The 23,941-nt window shown below is 39.3% G+C and overlaps 2 protein-coding genes across 18 annotated transcripts in view; one reads left to right on the top strand and one right to left on the bottom strand.

Annotated features, from left to right (window-relative positions):
• NFKB1 (nuclear factor kappa B subunit 1) overlaps positions 1–988 on the top strand; it is a 57,672-nt gene extending 56,684 nt beyond the window's left edge. For all 3 annotated transcript variants that reach the window (XM_071431826.1, XM_071431824.1, XM_071431825.1), the window contains exon 24: positions 111–988. In XM_071431826.1, coding sequence (XP_071287927.1) covers positions 111–298 — 188 coding nt within the window. In that variant the 3' untranslated portion in view covers positions 299–988. The remainder of the gene's footprint in view (positions 1–110) is intronic.
• MANBA (mannosidase beta) overlaps positions 1–23,941 on the bottom strand; it is a 61,447-nt gene that overhangs the window by 686 nt on the left and 36,820 nt on the right. For 10 of the 15 annotated variants that reach the window (XM_071431836.1, XM_071431837.1, XM_071431839.1 and 7 more), the window contains 9 exons: positions 23,139–23,225; positions 22,476–22,643; positions 20,312–20,530; positions 18,923–19,087; positions 17,072–17,216; positions 10,619–10,761; positions 8,640–8,897; positions 5,163–6,428; positions 2,811–2,918 (listed from right to left, as the gene is read on the bottom strand). In XM_071431836.1, coding sequence (XP_071287937.1) covers positions 6,204–6,428; positions 8,640–8,897; positions 10,619–10,761; positions 17,072–17,216; positions 18,923–19,087; positions 20,312–20,530; positions 22,476–22,643; positions 23,139–23,225 — 1,410 coding nt within the window. In that variant the 3' untranslated portion in view covers positions 2,811–2,918; positions 5,163–6,203. Of the gene's footprint in view, positions 1–2,653; positions 2,693–2,810; positions 2,919–5,162; positions 6,429–8,639; positions 8,898–10,618; positions 10,762–17,071; positions 17,217–18,922; positions 19,088–20,311; positions 20,531–22,475; positions 22,644–23,138; positions 23,226–23,941 lie in introns of all 15 variants that reach the window. The other 5 variants (XM_071431843.1, XM_071431832.1, XM_071431828.1 and 2 more) reach the window with 4 other exon arrangements.

Raw genomic sequence — 23,941 nt, 5'->3', positions numbered from 1 at the left:
TTTCCTATTGAAGAGCTTGACCCTGTTGGTTTATATGCCTTAGGCTTTTCTCAAAGCAACCTTGCTCAAGCCACACAACTGATGATGTTTCCCTTTTCTCTGTCCCTCAGGTGAGCGCTACACTAGCAGATTCCAAGACCCTGAAAGTGTGTGTGACAGTGGTGTGGAGACCTCCTTCCGCAAGCTGAGCTTCACCTACTCAGACTCTCTGAGCAGCAAGTCCTCACTAACACTTGGCAAAATGGCCCTGGGCTATGGACATCAAAGCTCAGGGCAAAGCAATTACATAGCTGACTAGTGATAGTTGGCAATATGCAGTTACAGGAAGAAATGGGACATTTCAAATTACATCAGTGTCATCCTGGCCAGAGGGAAGGGAACTCACAACCAAAAGTGCACTGGAAGAATCTCACCTGAACCCGAACAAATGGCAACTGCAGCATCTGACTCCTAGCCACTGCTTCCTTCCTCAAGTACATTTAATTGTGTTCATTTACAAGCCATTTACAACAACCAGGGCTCCACTGCTGCATTAATACACAGGTCTGGATGCTGTCAAAGACTGACTGAACTTCCCTGGTCTGTGAGGATTTTCTTTTACAGATGAAAAAGAAGTTGTTAATGCATAATACAAACTTACTAAAGAGGCTAAGCACAGGAGCAATAAGAAGATACAGTTTCTAGCTGCTCTCTTCATAATTTTTGCAGCACAGTTGCATGCAAACAGGTTATAAAATAGCCAGCAAAGAAAAATCATTACTTTAATCACAACAGAGACAACTTAGCAAAAAAAGAGAATCCTAAAAGAATCTTGTATATTTCAAATAATGTATTTAAACTTAACTTTGGTGCCTCTTATTCAAAAATTTTTCAAGTTTGGCATTTTCCTACTTGTAAATAGGTTTTTTTATATCTGTTCCTTTTTGGAAAAGCGTGCTTTTTAAATGCTTATTTTTATTTTACTTTTATAATAAAACCCCAAAATTAATGCTCCTGTCTGTGCCTGCTGTGATTTTCACATTACTTTTCAAGTAGAAGTATTGAAGATTTAGCATCTCTATTTTAGGCATTGATACAAGATCATGCTGATTTCCAAGCACTAAAATGAAATGCTGCAAGCCACCTGTCTTAAGCCTAAAGTATCTTTTATGGAGGGAGAGCAGGACCATCAGCTACCACTGAGCAGCTGTACTTTGAGATTAAGGCCTCTTCCTTGTTTTAGTTCTCATGATTATGGCAGCAGAAAATCATTTACACTGAAACTAACTATTTAGTGTCTCAGCAAATTTCTGATGAGACAGCTCTCCTTTGGGCTATCAAGAATCTCCTGTAGTAACTGTGCTCATGAGCAGTGTTTCTTCTTGTCTGACATCAGTTCTGAGACACGGTGAGTGTCCTGTTATTGACATTGGCCCAACTAAACAGAACAGACATCAGAGTTCATGATAAAAAAAAACAGGAGGGGCACTGTACCACTGTCACCTCTAGCCAACTTTTGTGGCACAAAGAAAGAGTGGTGACAGGGTGGTTCTTGCCTTAGCTCAGTCTTCAGTAACCTGGGTGTCACTCCTGAGAAAATGAATCAAAAAAACCTTGAAAATGGTTGTTTAGAGTGGTAGCTGCTGTAATGAATTAAATGATGAGTAACAAAAAAAAAAACTTGTCAATTTATTTTATAATCCAGCTGAATTACTGAGAATGTTAATTACTTCCAGAGAAGATGAATAAAAGTACCATTCATTCTTTCTTTCAGTTCTTGTATGTATAATCATCCAGGCAATGTCTAAGGCATATAGATTTTTGTTCAATTAATGTACTTCTCCAGTGTTCTCTTTGTATTCCAGCTCTAATAGAAACAGGCAAAGGTTTTTATATTTCCAGGAGTGGAGGGGCTTTTTGGGCCCCAGGAGAGCTGCTGTTCAAGTAAAACACACCTTCTGCTTCCAAAGAATTTCCAGCACAGCTCAGGGGGCTGGCAGAGATTTTTACTGAGGTTTCTACAATGCTGCAGATCACCAGGGCACCCTGGCTGTTATGCACACCTTTTAGCTTTAGTTCTGACCAGCTCTGCTTTTAAACCACCAGGAGCCACCTGGATCTGTATTTCCTTAAAGCACTTTGTGACCAGATGTTGCATAATAGCTGTTTATCAGGTTAGTGATCATGCACAGCAGGTCCCCTAGGCCCTATGTATGGAAGTGCTTTAAATGGCAGCCTGGCAGCTTCTCAGTTTCATTGTATTTAATAAAAAAGACTTTAATCTTTCTTGGTTTTTTCCCCTTTCTTTAGAGATAGAAAAATATTGCTGAGCACATCTGTTTACACCTGGCTTATAGAGAGAAACCTCCAAACTTAATCTATATGTGCAGTGGAATAGAGCTCACTCTGTTATTGTGCTATTCTGCTGCAGTAATAAACAACAGAAAATTGTGGAAAGCAGAAGAAGTTGTAACAACAGATCTCTTCAGATGTTCTCTGCATTTGATATGAAATGAATGATTCAGAAAGTTCAACTGCCCTTGATTTTAGATTGCCTGCTACAGTTGTACATTTCCTGACATCATCTTGGCATGTATGTACAAACTTGGAAATCACTGGAAGATCTAGGCAACATTCTGAGATTCTGTGGACTGCAGGAGGATAAGAATCTTACCTACATGTAGTGGTGTAGGAACTGTCTTTTCTCCCTTGCCTGGAAAGTAAAATGCTTTTTTCACACATTTAAGAAAAAAGAGCCACTCGTCTTGCTTCCCCCAAGTAAAGTGACAGGAATGCTGGGGCCCATTTGCTAGTTTATGGTCAGTACTCACCCACCATCCACAGCTTCTGGTGTTTCTGGGTGATCATGCCTTGAAATAAAGCAGTTCTAGAGTAATGGCCAATGGTTAGTCCAAACTTTTGCTGGCTCCAAAAGATTCCTACAGCAAAAGACAACACAAGTTAATGACCAAGGAGTTGATTTCCTCCTTTCAGCATTATGAAGCAGCCTGATGTCCCACTTAGAGCCAGGCTGTTGTATGTTTTTCCAAGGCTGCAGAGGTTTCCCATGGCCTCATTTAAACCAAACTACTATAGAATTTTTTAGCCATCCAGTCACCCTTGCCATATGCACAATGCAGAAGAGCACTAGTTCAGGTATTATAGGTCTCTGCTGACTGACTACTTCTTACAGAGATGGCCTTTTTTCATTTAAGTTTTGGTTTTCCACACTAATTGAATGAATTTGGGGCTTTTGTTTTGCTACCTTGTAACATCTGACTGGAAAGCAAGGTTATGTAAACACAACTCTTGGATTGAAACCTGTCCTAAAAACTTCAAACCATGAATTCCTGGTACCCTAAGTGGGTAAGAAAGAAAACAGTGATTCTGGCAATAAAAAGGCTGGCTTGTAAACTTCAAACCCCAGCTCTCCTGTACTGAAAATAAGAAATTTACTGGCCCATCTCTCTGCTCCTGACACTGGTTCAAGTTAATGAAAAGGTCTCTGCTACAGATCTCCAAAACCAAAAGGGAACCAACTAACAGAAGTAAAAGTACTGAGAAAGATGTGCTTCTAAGGCAGAATATTTGTCCAGACCACAAGGTATGCAAACAGCAGGTAACAAGAAAGACTAACAGAGAACTATGAACACTTACTTAGAGAGTAATTTTTAGATACATTTGCATGCTTCTTTCCTGGAGAAAATGCAGAACTTGAAAAAGCTTCCAAGGACATGCTCCAGTAAACTGGAGCAAAATAAGTCTTCCTTGTGTGGCAGGAAGTACAAACAGGTGCCCTCCAAAGCTCAAAATGGCCTCTGCAAGCCCAGAATGTGTTCACAGCTAAATCCCAGCCAGAGAATGGTTTTAGGACAACAGATTAGCCAACACCATACAGTGTTCTTCCCAAACCTGCTCTCAAGTTCTGTTCTGGAAGGGCATTTGTCATGGCTGTGGGGCACTCTGGCTGCTGCTTTTGCCATCACTGGAGAACAGCCCAGAGGGGCCCAGGAGCAAACAAAGGCCATGAGCACAAGAGAATTCCCTGGTCCTTAACAAGACATTGCAAGGACGTACCCTGAAGGAACACTGACAGGGCCAGTCCCCTCTGCTGCTGCCACCAATAATGTAATGACACTGAGGACAAGCACCACAGCCACCAAATGCTGTCCTAAGGCTCCGGCTGCCAAACCCCCATCAGACAGAACTGGCGATACAGGTTACAGCTGCTGCAGCTGTAACAACACCCAGCTGGCAAGATGGATGTGTTGACAGGAGTGCAGGCTGTCAGTGCTGCCTTCCTATCTCTGCCCGGATCTGAGACAAAGGCAGAACAATGTAACCAATATAGCACAGGATGCCACTGCCAAAGTAACAATGGTTAACCAAAGGACACCTTACAGCCACTGCTGCACGGTGAGAGAACAGCTTCTATAAACACACACCTACTACAACACCAGGAAACCAAAAGAACATATTAAGGATTAAAACAATAATGGAAGTCGACCTTCCCCTTTAAATTCTGTTTTGAGTTCAAGCATTTGGCTTAAGCAATTGCTAATCTTTCACAATGGCACCTAGTGCTGAATTAAAGATTTTCATTGAGAAAGAATGGACCTACTCCTTAGGGAGCTCCTGACCTTCAAATACAGCAATAATTTTTAAAATATCCCAAACCTTGCTATGTCAATCTGGTAAGTGCAGAAAGCAACAGGGAAAAAAATAATAGAATGCTGTTATGTATAACTGTGCTGGTAGACTTTATTTGCATAGCCACTTCATCACTTATTAATCATGTACCACATCATTTCTTTCAAGATTTTGCCTAAAAATTGTGACAGGCTAGATGAGGTCACAGCTATCCAAATTAATAATTAATGAATGGGTTTTGCTTCTAGCAATCCAAAAGTTTTTCTACACATCTTAAACTTCACTCATTTGCTGAGATGAACAAATATCACTGACCTCCATACAGGTCTCTTGATTGTCTCTAAACAAGTGATTCCTCCGAAGTTTTATTTATTTAACACTGTTAAGTGCCATTTTGAAATTCTATCTAGATGTTGCTGGAAGAGACATTTCTCCATCAATGTAAAAGAAAGGCATCAACAGACTTGCCCTCTTCCTAATACACTGCAGCAGTACATATTAATCATATTTTCTCTACATTTTTTCTTTCTTACCTTATGTTGACTTTACTGCTGCTTTGATTCCACCTTGATTCCAGGACACCAAAAACACGGAAGGATTTTTCTGGTATTGTTGGCCCATGATGCCTCTCAGAACAGCTTTTTAATTTCCTTTGTCAGCGCCTGCATTTGTTAAGTTTTACTCATGTCATTTTCCCTATCTATTTTACAAAATCTATTAACATTGGCACATACACACCCATATTTTGATTGTTTTCATGTCTTCTTTTAACTAGGACTTGTTTTGAACCAGATGCAACTGCAGTTAGTTGTTTTGGTGACCCAATAAAGCAACTGTAAGAAACTCTCATTAATCATTTCCCTTTCATCTGTAAGTTTTTCCTCTCACTCAGGAGTATGTCAGTTTTGGTTAACACCAAAGTACCAACATGCTAATTAAAACTGTGATCACAACTCAAACTGAGTCCGAGTTCTCCAGTGGAACACACAGCTGCTCCCCCCCCACGTGCCCCAGACCCCCCAGACCACCACTGAGTAATGCCCATGTGCTGCTTTGACAACAGCAATGGACATAAGTGGCAGAGCTCCTTCAAACTCCACCTACTGCGATGCTCATTCTGCTTTGCAAGAAAATTAATATTTGCTTGGGTGGACAGAGATCCTTGTGGAACCCCAGCAAGATCCCGGCTGCATTCCAAACCACGGCTGACAGACAAGCCAAATGTTTAGCAACCTGCCCATGGAGTGGCTGGAGGCAGTCCCAGTTTCACTCCCTCCCCTTCTGCCTTGCTCCCAGCATACACCTTGCTGTTATCCTAAACTGAATTTCCACTCACAGCATAGTGAAACTAGAAAAAAATATGGATGTGTTTTCAATACACCACATATATTATATGTAAGCTTTGCTGTTGGTATCTTTACTATGAACCAGCAGTTAAAATTCACGAGACGGGAAGACACAGTATGTTCTTCAGCCAGCTCAAAGTGCACGTCACTTCAGAGCTTCAATCAAATTCTTCTAATTTTTATTTCTCCTCCTGTTTCACTCTTTATCTAGAATGAAATGAAGTATTCTCAGACAACATCCAGTAGAGAGGTCAAGATTAGTGAACTTTCTAGCTCTTCAACAGTAGTAGGTTCCCAAGGATAAAACACAACTGTTTTCTTCTTTTCAGTCATAAGGAAACCATTATCACTAAATCTGCCTTTTATACTCCCTACATCCAGAGTAACAAAAGGAGCAACTGCAGTGGTCTGAAGAACAAATATATAAATGTCATCTTGTTGGGACACAGAGGCCTGAAAGAGAAATAAAAAATATGTATTATTAAAAAAAATACATGTTAAAGAAGACCCCAGTTACACCCAAACTGGGAAAGACCTGCATACCAGTAAAACAGGCTGAACAATCACATCTCATCAAAAGTAGTATTCTTCATATCTAAGAATCATGTAAAAACTGCAAATGTTACTAGAGCCTTCCTACAGAATACTACACACTGTGGAAAAATGCCAAGAAGTATTATCACTTTGCCATCTCCTTATGAGAATAACTGAGTAAATAGTAATCTGAGTTCTACATAATACTGGTATCCTGTACTTACTGGAGTGAAAGAGATTTGTCCTTTCACCAACACTTCACTCAACTTACCAGTTCACATCTGCTAAAAGAGCTTGCCTTTCACTTATATATATAATAGAAGTACACAAAAGCAAAAGATGGTAAAAATCCCAATAAGACAGAAAGACATTTCATCTTAATGCATCATGGCAGTGAAGCCCTTATACTTAAGTTATATATTAAAAAAAATTGTAAAATGTAAGGTCAAGATATAATGTTTTGTATTAAGTTCTATCAGTACTTAAATCTCAGAGAGACCTTAAATCCCAGCCAGGATGCATTTTCATGCAGCACTCCCCATTCACCACAATGAAAGATTATGCTACATAACTTTCAAATACCAGTTAACCATCTATAAAAAGAGGACAAATTACAGTCAGTACAGGCATCATGTTCTGCTTACAAGAAAAGCAATGCTATTAATTTTTAAGAAAAAGCACACATCCTCTACACATTCTGTTTCTTGAAGAAATACTAATGGCTTTTGATGCTTTTTAAAAGCAATGCTAGGAACTGTAGCTCTTGGATTAGCAATGTATTTGAAAGCCTAGTTAGTTAATTAGTAACTAAGTATAGACGTATGAGCTTCTCCCAACACAGCCATTTTTTTTTAAATCACAGCTGCATTTCTTAAAATGACCACTTTGCATTTATCCTTGCTAGCTATCCTTATTAGTTAGTATTGCGAAGACAACACCGCTACAAGATAAAGGAATGAAATTTTCCACAAATGCTCCAGTTGCAGAGCTTTTCTTATTGATGATATCATCCATAAACCAAAAAACCAAACCAAAATAAACAAAAAACCTCCCCACAGCATGACTCAGACTGCAGATTGTACCACCAGATGAAAAAAAAAAAATTAAAACAGGCTGATTTCTTTTCTTTGTATACTCAGAAGGCAGGCTGTGCTGTTGTGAAAGAGATAAGAAGAGAAAATCTGGCCCATTTTCTTTTTGTAAAGCCATTATGCTGGTCCAGATTCAAAGAGATTAGACCTCTATTCCCCCCTTGTTCCGTTTAGCACTAAAGAGCAATGCTGCAGTTTGAAAGCCAAATGTGAGAACACAAAAGGTCCCCATCCTGCCCATCTGATGATTAGGAATTTTCCAATAAGCTGTACATGCTAAGAAGTGAGGTTTAATAAAACATGTGTGCACACACACACACAGGGCATGCAAGCTCTCTATATATACAGCAAGCTTGCTAGGAGCAGAAGAAATCTAGGAAAAAGCAGCAAATTGACTAAACAACAATGTTATACAACACTAATGGGTTTTTTGCCTGTTTAGGAGACTGACACACTTGCCAGCCATTAAGAATAATCACTATTATGCAAATCAGAACCCTTACTGGAGGACAGGGATTTGAAAGAGGAAGAAAGGAGCATGCAATACTGCAATGTTGTGTGTTAGCAATGTTCCACTGATCTGAGAGTGTGAGCACCTCCAGAGGAAATACTGCTGACAATAATGCACTCCACACTCAACTGAATAGGATCACCTCATCCTGACATACAGTGCTGTCTGCAAGCCAGAACACTTGCCATGATGCTATTTGCTGTCTAGGGACAAGAAGAAAGAAAGGAGCAATGCTGCAAGGGGGAAGACAATCTAAACAAATGAAAGGGAGATTTCATTCTTTAAAACAAAACAAAGTCCAGACAAAAAACCATGAACAAACAAACAACCCCCCCAGCAGTCTTATTTGGATACACATATAGTGACACCGGAAAAAAATCTAATTTTGAACTCAACCTGGAAGCCAGAATAGCAACAACCAAGGAGAAAGAACATTCAGTGGAAACAGACACTGCACAGCCGGCAAACAACCCAAACCAGTAGGATTAGCAAAACCAAATACAGTAATTTAGCATGATTGATGCTTACACTAAGCTGGGTCTTCTCTAATCCCACGGCATCCTTGAGTGATGAAAGGAAGTAATGGTTCCTAGGACTCTGGAGCCCATCTTCTCCCACGAGACAGAAAGTAATAACACAGCTTTCCCTGGTACAATTTCTGCATCTTCCCAGAAGGTCACAGATGGACTCCTTGTAGATGGGGACAGCACTCTGTGCTTTAACAGTCACACCTTCTTTGGCAAGGGTGCATACGGGCTCCAAAGAGCTCCAGGCGTGCACTGTGACCTATTAAGCACATTGAGAGAGCACAAAGCTTAGAAGAAAGGCTACATTTCTGAAAACAATGCAGCACCCTAGATTTCAGATTGCTCATTACAATAGATGTTTTTCTGACAGCACCAGCTGATTTCCACCTAGCAAGAAACTACACAATAGATATAGTATAAAAATAAAATCATTCTAAAATCCTAACAAGAGGTCCATTTCAAACAGTCTGGAGCTGCTCTTGATCTGCAAGACTTTTTTGTTTTCTCCAGGCTCCTTGAGAGGAAGAGATTGCCAATTCCTACCAAGGAAGTGCTGGAAATGGAATTATTGACTAATTTGTTGACTCTTTTTCCTCCCTTCCTGGATTAAAAAAACCAACTCAGAGGATTTTTATGAGATTGCTAAGCATTATCTGATGTAACCCAACTGGGTATACTAGAGTTTCTGCTTAATCACTCTTAAACAGAAGCAAGTTCTATCATCTTAAAAAGGATTATGAAGGGTATATTAATACAGCAAAATACATTCCCAGATATCTTCCGTGCATTATGAATATACCCTTTTTAAAAGGGCATAATTTGGAAATTAAGTACTTAATGAGAATTAAAACATTCTGTTTCATAAATTTTTGGTTATTTTTTGCCTTAACAGGAGTATGCAGTCAGGAATAGATCTTAACTCCTTTCAAGAGTTAAGTTCCAAATCTTCTTGAAGTGCAATATACAGTATTCATCAGAACTATTCTACTGCCAACACTTCTCTGATGCTATCAGAAAATCTGAATTTATGTCTGTTAGAATAACTCCGAACAGAAATGAACAATTTCATTAAGTGCAGTCCTACTCCAAGAACAGACTATCCAGAAATTGCAACCATATTCTGTAGCATATTTTACTCCATATAAGCAACCTTATAAATCTGAAAATTCATGGAAGCCCACCAGACAGAGCAATGATCTAGGAGCTGATATACTCATACTACTAGTGAGTCATTCCAGGTCTCAAGGTCTGTTTTTCCATCCTTCAAACTGTTTTCACATGGGATATATTTTATGTCAGGAGCTGTATCTCATAGTGGAAGACGGTCCCTAAATTCATCTGGGGTCTGGCTGCCATATGATTAACAGCAACAAAATGTAACAAGCTGAAAAGGAAGACTGTTTTCTACAAGAAAACACAGCAGTCCAAATACTGACTTAAAAACCCTATCAGTTTCTATAGCATTATCAGAGAACAGTTAAGGCATCAATTGCAAAGTGGTGCCATGCATAGGTGACCTTCCAATTAAAGATGTGCTGTTCACATTTCAGAAGATAATCCAGTCCTTTTTCCCAACGCTGTATAGTTTGAGTACTGGTAAGCAATGGTACGATCCCTTTTTTCCCCTCTACTTAAGCAGGTTATCTAGTTCTAACACCAGGGAAGAGTTTTGTTAAGTAGTGAGGTACCATTTTTCACACTTTGTTCTATTTAACCATAAATCCCTTTAAGACTTCCACAGAATAGTTCATTTCAGCCTTATACCTATAAGGCTATAAGCAAAGCAATTCCTTCTTCTGTGAAGCACTACACACTACTTTAATAAAGAATAGTGTTGCCCCTAAGATTAAAGACTAGAGTTGCATCTCACAGTGTTTGAGCATGGCCTTTCTGAAGCTTGTCTGTACAAAGACGTGCTTGTTTCAGCTTCTCACATTTTTGTAGGAGGCACACAGGAGTGGTGAGGTAGGTGCCACTTACCCTCAAAGTCACCTTGTGGTCCTCATGAAGATCTGAGACACCATAAATGTGCAACATCCCTTTGTCTTCATAGGCCACAGGCAGCAGTGGTGCAAAGAAGTTCTGGGCAAAATAATGGAGCAGTTTCCACTTACCACCATACTCTAAAAATGGTTGAAAAGAATAAAGATTGAAACTGAATCCAAGATTGCCTTATCACACATTCCCTGTATGTGCTTTCTGGTCCTGCTATTGGCAATGCAACATCCCCCTCCATCCTTTTTCATCTCTATCAAGTGCAAAGAATGACTGAAGGTACTCTTGCTTCCTTCCAGGAAAGGCTCTGCCCTGGAAAAGATCTGATGCTCTTTCAAGCTATGAGCTTTCCCAAAAGTTTACATTTTTCTCTGTCTCTGTCCTGTCACTGCTACACTGTCATTCAGTTAAAGGAAGCCTTGAACACAAGTGACAAGGCTGACACAGCATATCCCACATAAACCAAGCAGCTAGAGCATCTGTGCTGTTGAGAATCCAGACAAACACACTGGTACTGCCATAGACTATCACTACTATAAAAAGAGACAAGGCACTTATACAAAGTCCTCCTTTCAGTTCTTCCTTAGAGGACATCAGTAACAATAAAGACAAAAATAAGTTCCCAAACCAAAGACAACTGTGAGCTTGGCAAAACAAATTTGCCAGGAGCTAGAGACACCACCCCTTCCATGGGAGTTAGTATTCATGACAGACACATGACAAACAGTTCACACTGCTCCTTTAATGGAAAGCTGTACCTCATTACTTTAATACTTTGAAAATCTGCCATTAAACTGGAAAAGCCATCAAACTCTGCATCCTCTCCAAAAAAAGCACTTTTGTTTTCTTGCTTTGCAACACTGCCATGTAACCATTTTGAAAGAGAAGCTGCATCCATTTCTTCCTCTATTAACATTCCATCTAGTACCCACTATCTGCATTTTAAGTTTGTCCTTGCTCAACCATTATCCAGTCACTGAAATGGCACTAAAAAGAAGTAGCAAGTCAGCTGCACCATCTCACAAGGAAAGAAAAGTTAGATACAGGTTTCATTCTTGTTTCTGGGTCTTTACTTTATACAACAAGTTTAAAACTGATGTATGCTTTATGATGTATGAAGAATATTTTCAGTGAGATGTGTTTGTTATAACTCTTAGTAATCTCTTAGTTTTGGTTCTTGTACAAAGCTCTTAGCACTCTCAAACATCTCCTAATTAAAAGACTTATCCAGCATAGTCTTAAAAGGGTTGCTGTGGCTTTCCCAGGGGGACTTGAACATGCTTTGTCTGCACTCCACATAGACCTGAATGAACTTTGTGAAGAGTAAGTGCATTAGCTCCAGCTTAGCACCTTACACATCACCTTGTTCTCAGCAAGTTCACAGCCAGCTAGCTTGGAAAACAAGAGAAGTTCATATCTGCCTGGAAAACCCACACAAGATTGAACTGTGCTATGAGATCAGTCTGTTGCCAGCAAAAACACCACTGGCATTCAAGTTAATTGCACTGAAGCAAACCAAAGAGATAAGGCTGGAGGAAAACTTCAGGAGAAGCAGCTGCATTTCTTTAAAACAGACAGTCAATAAACTGAACATACTCAGTATATTGGTGCTTCTCAGTATAGAACTACAGAACTATTTATGATGGGAAAGATCTCTAGGATCAAATTCAACTGTTCACCTGCCAAGTGCACCATTGAACCACGTCCCTAAGTTCTCATGCCATACCTGTATATCTTGTAAATACCTCTAGGGATGGTGATTCCATCACTTCCCTGGGCAGCCTGCTCCAATGTTTGACAACACCTTCAGTGAAGAATTTTTTCCTACGACCCAATTTAAACCTGCACTGGCACAACTTGATGCCATTTCCTCTTATCCTGTCCTTGTTAATGAAGAAAAGGGGCTGACCCTCACCTTGCTATGACCTCAATTCAGGTAGCTGGAGAGATCGATAAGGGGTATGTGGGGGTGTGTGTGTTTGTGTGTCCCAGCCTCCTTTCCTCCAGGCTAAACACCCCCAGCTCCCTCAGCTACTTTCCACAAGCCTTGTGCTCCAGACCCTTTCCCCTGCTCCACTGCCCTTCTCTGGACATGCTCCAGCACCTCAATGCCATTCTTGTAGTGAGGGGCTCAGAACTGAACACAGAATTTGAGGTGCAGCCTCAACAGTGCTGAGTACAGGGGGTCAAATCCCTTCCCTACTCTTTCTGGCTGCAGACACAGGCCAGGATGCCCTTGGCCTTCCTGACCACCTGGGCACACCCTGGCCCACGTTCAGCCGCTGTCACCAGCACTCCCAGGACATTTTCCACTGGGCAGCTTCCCAGCCACTCTGTCCCTGCCTGTGGCACTGCCTGGGGTTGCTGCGACCCAAGTGCAGGACTCGGCTCTTGGCCTTGTTGAACCTCATAAAACTGGCCTCAGCCCATCAATCCAGCCTGTCCAGATATTCCTGCAGAGCCTTACTGCCACTCCCTCCCAACTAGGTGTTGATTGCACACTGGCTGAGGGAGCACTTGAACCCCTTGGTCAGATCCTTGATAAAGACATTAAGCAGAGCTGGCTCCAGTACTGAGCCCCTGCAAAATCCCAGTAGCGACCTGCAGTCAGCTGGGTGAGAATCCATTCACCACCACACCTGGCCTGGCCTTCCAGCCAGTTTGTTTTCGTGGTGAACAGTGCACCCATCCATATCATGAGCAGCCAGTTTCTCCAGGATAATGTTGTGGGAAATGGCACTAAGGCTTTACTAAAGTCTAGGCAGACAACACGACAGCCTCTCCTCATCCACCAACTGCATCAGCTTGCCATAGAAGGAGATCAGGTTGGTCAAGCAGGACCTGCCTTTCAAAAACCTGTGCTGGCTGGGTCTGATCCCCTGGTGATATGAACAAAGGCATGTTCTCTTACTCCAAGGACACTTCCTGACAGAAAACACTGGTGGTTTAAATAACAAAAGTACCAAATATAGGGGGTGCTAACAAATTACTCTTCAGTCATTAAACTTGAGAAGATGGGAGATTCAAACCGGGGATGGATTATCTGAAACAGAGTAAACAGGGCGGCAGTATCTGATCCAACAAACAAAAGCTATGGGCCTCGTATGAGAAATGGGCAGGGAGAGTCTGGGAGGGGTTGAAATCTCTAAAGCCCTCAGGACTGCTACAAGACTTCCTGGAATTTCAATTGTAAATTAATTAAATTGCCAATGCAATAGATGTTGCTAACTGCAGAATCCAGGCAAAGGCCACCACAAGCTTAGACAAGTTACCCAGCGTGGTCTGGGGTTTCAGTGCCTGTTGACTTGAATTTTTTTCCTGAGCTTAACTCACATAATGAAAATCTAGGCTTCAGCTGTCTTATATATGGAAATGAAAAATGCAATTAATGTAGAGCAGATTCTGCTACTTAGTGTAATATAAAATCCTGGTTTTTTTTGAATGTGTCCTTCTGAACCTCTGCTGTGCCTTGATTTCCAGCTGGATTACACAGCCACACTGTAGAGGGAAAGAGAGGAGGTTTGCTACCAAGGCAGCAGAGATCCTCAAAAACCTTTACAGTGAAGACAACACACTCAGAGTGAACATGGCATCAGATTTCCACAGGAAAACCCAAGCAAACAAAATCCCCAGCCAAGAAACAAAATCAAACAAACCACACACTTTAAAGTTTGCACCATTTCAAAACCCACTCTACTACTTTGACACCCATTGCTTTGGAATGTTTGAAACATCATTAGTCTGCTTAACTCAAATCAGCTTTGAATACTGGTATTTCCCTTTCCAAAAAAAAATAGAGCCATTTTAAAAAACCAAAACTCAACTGCTGCAGCAGTTTCACACAGGAAGTGTTTTCCAAAGACAACTTTTCCAGCAACAGGATCTTAATAATACATTTGTCAAAGTAACTTCAGACAGCAAGGAAAACTGAAGCTAATTTAAAAGCTCGTATTTTTCAGTTCTTCTGTTGTCTTGATTTCCATAGGACCAGAACTACATTCCTTTCTTTAAAAACAGGCAAGTTGCATTTCAAATACACCACGAACACACACCCAAAAATGGATGTAAAAAATCTGGAGGTCAGGAAGTTATCATGAGAAACCTCTGGGTTTAAACTTTCCTATTACAGACATGCATGCCCAAAGGCAACAGCCAAAAGTTATTTAAAATAGCCCTGGGGTGGTTTTCTTCTCCTCCCACATTTAAAGAAATTCTTACAGAAATCCAAGTTCCTCAATTTTTCTTGACAATAACAAGGGAATTGCACTCTGTGTGGTATTAAACTTCAGAACAGGAAATCAGAATCAGGTTTGTAATGAGACCCCAATACCCTTTTTTCTGACTCTTCCCTGAAGCCTTCTACGCTGATGGCAGGAGTGCAAATAAACAGATCTCCCTGAAATGATTTTAAATTAATCACTTCACACCATTAAATGCAACCTGAGAAACATGCTGCTAGTTCTTTCCTCACCTCAGCCTCATGAATTCAGATCAATTATTCTTCAGAACAGCCTGTACCGGGGCTCACCAGGGCCTCTGAATATTGAACCTGCAATAAAAGCCAGTTACCTGCTCAAGGCAATCTCAAGACTACGGAGTTGGGTACCTCAAGGTGACACTTGTCTGGGAGTGTCACAGCACTCCACCAAAACACACTGCAGAGATGCTAAAGCATCCAACTAGGCACAGCCAGCTTCACAGCTAGGTGCTAACAGTCAGAACCCCGTTGTGATCAAAGCTTTTTACTTCTGAGCTGAACCCAGAAGTACTGTGACACAAGTGCTGTGCTGTGTTTTCATTCAACCCAAGCAAACATTTTAAAGGTAAAAGTTAAAAGGAGAAACATTTGCTACCTTCTTCCTTCCCCACCACGTGCAAACATTTCTGCTTTGTACCGGAAATTATGTAAACCCCTCCATGACTTTCTGCAAAGCAACAGATTTAAATAAAAGCACTCATTGGTGATACTACTGTGCCACCTAACAAGATGCAGAAACATGTTTTTGAAGTGCAAATAAAACTAATTTCTCCCAAGTCTTGCATAATTTCAGCCATTAGCATTTCAAAATCCCTCTACCACACTGCCTAATTAAATGAATATTAAACCTTTCCTCATCTCACTGAGGGAATACAACAAAACAAAGGGACAGCTGTATCTCTGCTGAGCTTCTTTCTTCTAAACTTCAACAACATATGAATAATTCAAGTATTTGATAAATACTCTACAGTGATGTCATTTCTGTACTCAAAAAGACATTTATGGTCTCCACAACCATTACATCTATCAATACACCTGTCTTTACAAAGGGACACTTTTCCAAGCATCTTTTTCTCTTGGGGCACTTAAAACCTACAAGCATCACTTATTGCTAGAATCATAAAAGTGAACATTGTGATATTCCATTTCCTAATACAAATCTAGAAAGTCCAGAAAGATGAGCATCATAGCTGGACCACTGCCTTATCATTTAAATAAATTAGCCTCTTTCTTCTACTGGTTTTTGCTTTGTTGTTGCAGCTATTTTGTTTGGATTAATCAAAAAAAAAGAAAAAAATAAAAAGAACAGAAAGGGAGGGGGACAAACATCTCCCAGAAAAAGAGGGGGAGGATGGTATGGGCTAATTTTTTCCCAAAACCAGGCCAAATGGCATTTTATTCCAAGGGCACATCAAGACTGTCCACAGACAGTCTTATTTTTTTTCTTATCTTTTTCTAGTTTGTTCGTATTTTTTTACACATGAAATGCTTAAATAAAGATTTTCAAAACCAAAATATGTGAGAAATAACTAAAATTGAAAGAGAATCCACCCAAGTCCTTTACAGATGCCATAGGACAGCTTCTCCATTTCAAAACAACTCCTAGACAAAATGTTTGGAACATAAAACACAGCCACTTCCCTCATGCCACACTTGCCTCATTCCTTCCCTACTTCTTACTGTCTAAATGATTTATCTCCTTATATGTCTGATTAGTTTTGTGTCCTAAGAGGAAAAAAAATATGTGTAAATAGCATATTAACAGAATAATTTAGTCATGAGGAGTGATTCACCTCATCTGACACCAAGTTAGACAGCAAATCTCAGCCAGTGATCTCCTAAAGAAAGCTCCTCAGAAGCTACGCTGGGTGAGCGATATCTTATGAAGTTCTATGAAAATCAAATTCATCATGGAGAAGATAATTCACCCCAGTTCTGAGACAGTTAAGGACACAATGAATCACATTTGGAGATATCCATCTCTCCCCCAGCTGACTAGAGAAGAAATCTAGATGTTCAATTTTTACATCATAAATCTCATCTGTAACACACTTCTAAAGGATGGACAAAAATACATGCCCAAGAGACAGAGCAGAGCTGTATTTCCTATTCTGATACTTCCAGATGAGGAAAACACAATTGGTAGCTGGTGCTTTTTACCAGACTGCTACAAGACTTACCCAAGGAAGCCCACGAAGGTGCCTGCCAAATGTCATTGAGTTGCCAGTACAGAGCTCCCATGGTGTGTCCTTCTCCATTGATTATTTCACTTTGACTAAAACGATAGAATTCAGTTTCTGTCTTTATACACTGAGCCTGCATCACCTTGGTCAACAAAGAGATAAAAATTATTTTTGGAATATTGGATTTTACTTCTTTTTCAAAACATGTGTGAATATATTGATACACAACACAGACTTCACAGCAACAGCACATAACTTTAAACTTGAGCCCTGAGGAGTATCCACCTGCAGTGCAGTGGAACTCTGCTGAAAGGAGATCTACTCCTAGCATCTCCCAACAGCTTTGCAAGCAGTTACCTTCAAAGAATCTCATATGGGGCTACTTCCATACAGTGAGAATGGTCTTCGAAAGGCAAATCAAAGACAAGGAAAATAAAATGAAATTTAAAATAAGTATTTTTTTAAACATTAATTTAAATAACCCCCTTCTGAGTTGCAAAATGATGTTAAGCTGCATTTCTTTCAGTATACATTACCTTAGTGTCTAAATCCCAACACTCTCAACTCACATTCTCAATATACAGTCAAAACTGTGCATAAGAAAAGCAACCTTTTTTCAGTTGCACTCCCACTCTTTTTCTCCTTCTTCATGACATCTAAAAACCACCTTTCAGAATTTTTCATTAGCCAAGTTCTCAATGGGTGCTAAACAGACTGATATGTTCTTCACACAGTTTATTATTAGGCTGGGGAAATATAAAGAAATTCTTAAAATAAAGTTAAAAGCCCTAAAGGTAAAGATATTACTTCTAGTTAACCACTAAAGCAAGTTTGCTTTCTTTATCCTTTTTGCTATCCTTATTTTGGTATTAAATTGTTTAACCTGTTAATAAGGCCTTGACAGACGTGGCCTTACAGAAACTCTCTCAGCTTTTTTGAGTCAGGACCTCATGGTGAAAGCTTTACCCCGGTTTCAACTCCACAGCATCATCTATCCTTTTTCTCTTGTCAAGAGTGCCAGAAATGCTCAAGCAATTTTGCTTTTATATAAAACCTGCTGACAGAAGCTCTCAAACATTAGAAACTTAGTGAGTGTGCAGTTACTTCTATCAAGAGTGTTTCCAAAATTCTTGAAACACACCAAAAATTAACAGCACTTTCAATTTGCATAATAGCATTAGAAAGTTACTTAGCATCTTTTAAAAATTGCACAGAAATCATAAATAAAGAAGCAAGCATGATGTTGAATTACTATGAATGAAAAGCAAAATACATGCTTCTGATTTGGAAAAACCTCAAAATGTATTTACTAAAATATCAATATTTGAGTCCATAACAAAATAAAATTCTCTGATTAATAGAGAACTACATTCTTTGGAAAAAAAATACTGCTTCCAAAGCTTGTGTTTTCCATGTGGGAAGAATCAAAGCAGTGAGCCTACAAGGGCCACATGAAGAGCAAAACATCCCCACCCTGGAACAGGGAGTAACATGCAGCACTGGGAATAATCTTGTACCATGGAAGCCCAGCACATCCCTGCATCCTCCCCCAGCTACGTGAGCCCAGCTGGGAGAAAGACCAAGGCAGCACATACTTTCAGACAGACTTTCTCCCAGTTTCTGGGTAACTCCCTGATTATTTCAGCCCTTCTATCATGGGAACTGGAGTCTCTCTACAATAAAAGAGAGACAAGCTAGCTCCAAACCAAACTGGACTCTCCAGTTCTTCAGAATGGAAACTTTCTGTATGATGAAACACTCCTGAAGGGACCAGGTCCAGCTCTAACAGCTGACAGAATTTAATGGAACAAGTACTGACAGCTACTTCTATGGAAGAATCACTATTACCTGAGTGAGGTAAATCATATCCTTGAACTGCTTTACAGGATCTGGGCTCTGGGGAAGTTTGAAATGACGCCCAATCTCTTGAAGCATCTGAATATTGCCACCTTCATGGTGCTGCCGATGGAGAGAAAAATTGCTTGTGTAGGACCAGTCCTCAGGGGAGGAAACCTTAAAAAAAAACAAAAATAAGGTATCTGTATGAAAAGGTAGACTATCCATTTAATGACAGCCAGGATATTGAGGAAAGGATATCCATTACAGCCTACTGATATCATCCAAAACCTTAACACTGGTATATTTCTACAGTGCCTCATGCAGTCATGCAAAGATTTTTAACCACTAACACCCTTTGCTTACACTCCTTGTACAAATAAATGAAAACACACATTGCCGTTCAACCCAGAAGAGCAACTTTTGGCTCAGTGGCATTTAACTTAACTGTCCTAAGGTTTGGGTTGGCCAAGGGACCTCAGAGTTTTGCTTGCATTCATAGTAAATCAGAAACACCCTACATTAATATGGAAGAATCTAGTCAAACACATTGAGGTATAAAAGTTATGTAAGTCAGTAGGGGTATAAATTCTAATAATATGTCTATATATTTTCAAAACCTGTCTCTGATAACAAATTATCATAAACCAGCTTTTTTCAACTAAAGACAACAACAAAGCATAACTCATTAAGTTATCTATTGCCAAGTTTTTGTTGTAATTACTCTCTCTAAACAATCTTATCTAAATTTGTTTCCTTTTAGGCTGGATTGAATAATTTTTATTGTTATTAATATAGATTAATGTTCTGATAATGCTTCAGATAATAGGCTTTGCCCAGCAAATTGAAAGAAACATTCTGAACTCCTTTTGCTAGCAGGCAAGAATATCAACATCTCTCCCTGGACAAATGGACAAACATCATGGTATGTCTCTGCTCCACTTTGATAAATAAGACAGAACCTATAATGTCTAAATTTAATGGAGACAAAACCAAATCTTCTTACATGCAATACATTAAGAAACAGATTATTTAAATGAAAGAAACTAATACATAGAAATCAAAACATTTTAAAATCCAGCACAATTCAGCTTTTGTCATATTTCTCCTCTCCTCTATACATTAAATAGAATTACTACCAGAAATAACAGTTTCATAATAGTCTCTCATCCAAACCAAGTCCCTCTTGCAACATCAAGGTAAGTATATTGAACACCGAGGAGGGAAACAGAATGGTTCCATCCCTGCCCTCCCTAGGCACACACCTCTATCCCACTTATGCAATACCATGCCTAACAACACATTACTATGGTTTGGATGCAGAAGTTTTTTGGGAAGAGACTCATTGCCCTCACTAAATGAGAGCAAAGGAGACAGCAAGGTGTGGAAGCCCAGCCTTACCTTTTCAATGGTACTGAAGGAAGGCCAGGACTGAAATCCATACTCTGAAGCAAAACGAGTTTTAGGATACATTGTCCAGTTCCAGCAGTCATTGCTGTAGTCATAGAAGTGTGTGTCACCATAATGGGTGTCATAAGGATTGTGGGAGAGCCAGCCTTCTTTGACTGACTCCAAGCCATTGGTGGGACTGGATGTCACAAAAGGACGACTCTTATCTTCCTGGGATATAAAAAAAACAAAACAAAACAAAAATACAACCCCTTTACAAAGTGATTGACGTTTACCATCTGAATACATAGACTATTTTTTGAAAAGAGGGGCTTGGGGACAGGGAGACCATACTTCTTCCAAATTTCTGAGTCACCACCTAGGGAACATTCTCTTTTTATGTCCTAACATTCATCATCTTTACTTACTTAATTAGCTTCTTCCTTATGTTCTTGGAGGACAGCTGGGCATGATTCTGCTTGCTCTGCTCTTCTGAGGGATTCTCTCCTCACATCAAGAGATTTTCTATCTTTATATGCCTCTAAATTCTTAATGAAGGCTATTTAAAGTGTGCCTTGTGAAATATATACTCAAGGAACATTAATATTGGAATACTATGACTTCTTTATGGAAAATTATTACTTTTGCAGTGTTTTTACAGGAACAAGGCCATGATTTTCTCCTTTCTTATTAAACAGTCACCTAAATTTAGTCCTAACAAATCCAAGGTGTTCTGCTTTTAATGCTTGCATGGTATCATTACAGGTTATTGTCATTTTAGCTGGCTCTGCATGCTAAGATAGATGAGATTACAAGAAGGGTTACGTTTCAAATTATTCAGAGCTGCCTTTATTTATAGTCTCAGTAGACTTAGAATACTAAATCTTTTAACAATAGTCTGCAAAGTACTGAAGGAATCCTTTTGCAGGTATAATTCATTCAACACCCAACTTCTAGTAAGATAGAGGCCCAAGTGTAGTTACCAGTAACAAGTTACTGCAATTGACTCGAACACAGCAATGCACTCAGACATTTGCCCCATTTTAAGAAACAATCCTGTTTCCCACATCATCTTCTTTCTTTTTTTCTTGGTGTGAGTAATTAATAATTAACTGAAACAATTTACTGTAGGAAATCCTGGATTCCCTGAAGTCTTTAGCTCAAAGGTAGAAGTCTTTTCAAGTTACCAACTACTGGTAGTTACAGGTTTCCTCAGCTGGCCTGTATTACGCAGGACCTGAAGTTATCTCCCTCTATGGTTCCTTTTTGCACTCAGAATAGCTATTCTATGGAATTAAAATAAAAATGGGTCCATCTTGGATGGCAATGCTGCACAAGTACCAAGCCAGAACACCTCACTTTGGTGCGCACACACACTGGCCACCCAACTCATGTAGCTAATCACAAAAACACCACAGCACACCTTTACACACAGCTCAGTACAGAAATCTACAATCTCCTCTTCTAAGAGGATAAATAAACCTTTAAAAACCTGTGCAAAATCACACTAGACTTCATTAAGGATGCCATGTGTTTGTGGACTGCATACTTGCAGTTTAAATTTTATATCAAAATATTTTACTTTGCCTTCATATACTGTAGAATACCAATATTTTGTTTACAAAATCAATACAATGACTACACAGCATGAGTTCAATGTTTAGCATCACTTTTGCTTTACCTGCTTAGAACAAAAAACATTCGGTCACGTACTGAAGAAATAACATCTTTATAGATTTTTTCAACTGCTCTTAAAAGATCGGAGGGCTGTTGAATGCTTTTCACAGTATTCTTCAACAAAATTACATAAAGAAAACCTGATCATTGAGATAAATTAATTAATGGGCAAGCTAATTTTTGTCCACTAGAAGTGAAGGCACTCATGGACATAGTAAAAGGAGAAAGGAAAAAAGCAGCAAGATCTACTACACTTTCAGGTCTTACTTTACACATCATAAAATGTTAAAGACAAGTAATTTTTTAAATATGTTTTTATTTGGAGAATAACTCTTGAGTTTAGAGAGTTATTTAGAAGATCTTGGAAAGAGCAGTTTCTCAAAATGCTCTTCTTCATCCCTTTAAAAGGATTAAAAGAAAAAAGGAAAATCCCAGCTTGCTCAAACACTAAAACCTTTTGCCAAACCATATCCTCCTAGAGTTTCCTGAGATTACTTACACGAAGAACTATTTCACGTATGTTCTTCACATAAAGGGTCACATAGTCTTTGATATAGACTCCTATGTCAGGATAAGGTATGGAGAACCAGTTGCTTGCAATTGCTGCTTCATTTTCATTGTTACCACTCCACAGAATAATTGATGGATGAGATTTTAAGCGTCGCACCTGAAATACAACTTACAGTTTCAGAAGTCAAGCAAAATTATTTATCTTAACAATGAATTTTTTTTTAAAATAATCACTTTACTACCAGTTGAATTACAAGTCCACATGTATATTTTATTACGTATGCTAAGCCTACAATTCCCTTTTTTTGCCACATGGTTCACTATTCCCTCCATTTGCCACCAGCCTCAAAGTTTTGTAATATACACTTTCAGAAGGGAAAATTTCTAATATTCTGGCATTCATCTGTCTTATGCGTGTATGTACCATGGACCTCTACTCAGCCATGTGTGCAGGATAAATTCTGTGCAGTCTTCTTAACTGCAAGCAGTCAGAGGAGTTCAATAAGATTTAGCAAGGTTACATTTTGTGTCTGCTACATAAAGGCACACTAACAAAAACTTCAAAACAACCTTTTTTGGAAAGCTAACTTACACAGTCAGTCAATGAAAAATAGATAACGTGAAATAGAGCTTTGACACATGGATAAAATACCTGATGAGAAACTTCCGCTCTTACGGATTCTAAAAAATTCTGGTTGGTTGGATATAGTGCACACGCAAACATGAAATCCTGCCAAATCTATAAGGGAAAGGAAAGATTAAAGAAAACTGTCAGCAAGTTACTTTACATACTTGCAAAATATATGGCTATTGGGATGCACAGTCCTTTGTGCAAATCACATTGACCATGGGGCTCAAGTATGTGCATACTCCACTGTGGTTATCCTCAATATCAGGGTTACAAAATATTTACCCTTAGGAATCAGCCCCTGACAGCCTACATTGAGGAGAGGAATACTGCTCAGTAGATGAAGTTCTGTGATTTTCAACAGAATAATCAGAAACATGAACATGTAGCAATTTGCAGCTGAACAGAACAATTTCATATTTATTTACTATTCCTGCAGGTGTAACACCAAATCCCCACTACTTAATGAGAAGAGACAATAATTCTTCTGATGTGGCACTGAGCACACTTAACAGACCTTAATGTGTACTTGTTAAGAAAACACCTCCATACAAAATTATCTAAAAACCAGCAAATCTTACCCAGTAAGAGGGGCAGAAACAAACTAGATGCTCTAAAAACACAGTAATCTTTCTCTTCAAAGAAAGATCAAGTAGATACTCCTAGAGAACAGCAAGCCTTTCAATTCAAGAACAATAAACTCCATTTGTACCTTGCAGCAGAATTACAAAAATGGGAACGGAAGCCCAATGAGATGGATAAGATTTCTTGTTTACCTGTTTTGTTTTTTAAATTGCCATAACCTTGAGACTCCTTCTAGTCTGTCT

The sequence above is a fragment of the Agelaius tricolor genome, unplaced genomic scaffold (assembly GCF_023055355.1).
Source record: "Agelaius tricolor isolate 1412-34295 unplaced genomic scaffold, bAgeTri1.0.p SCAF_8, whole genome shotgun sequence".
NCBI lineage: Eukaryota > Metazoa > Chordata > Aves > Passeriformes > Icteridae > Agelaius > Agelaius tricolor.
This window is presented reverse-complemented; position numbering and strand designations above follow the sequence as displayed.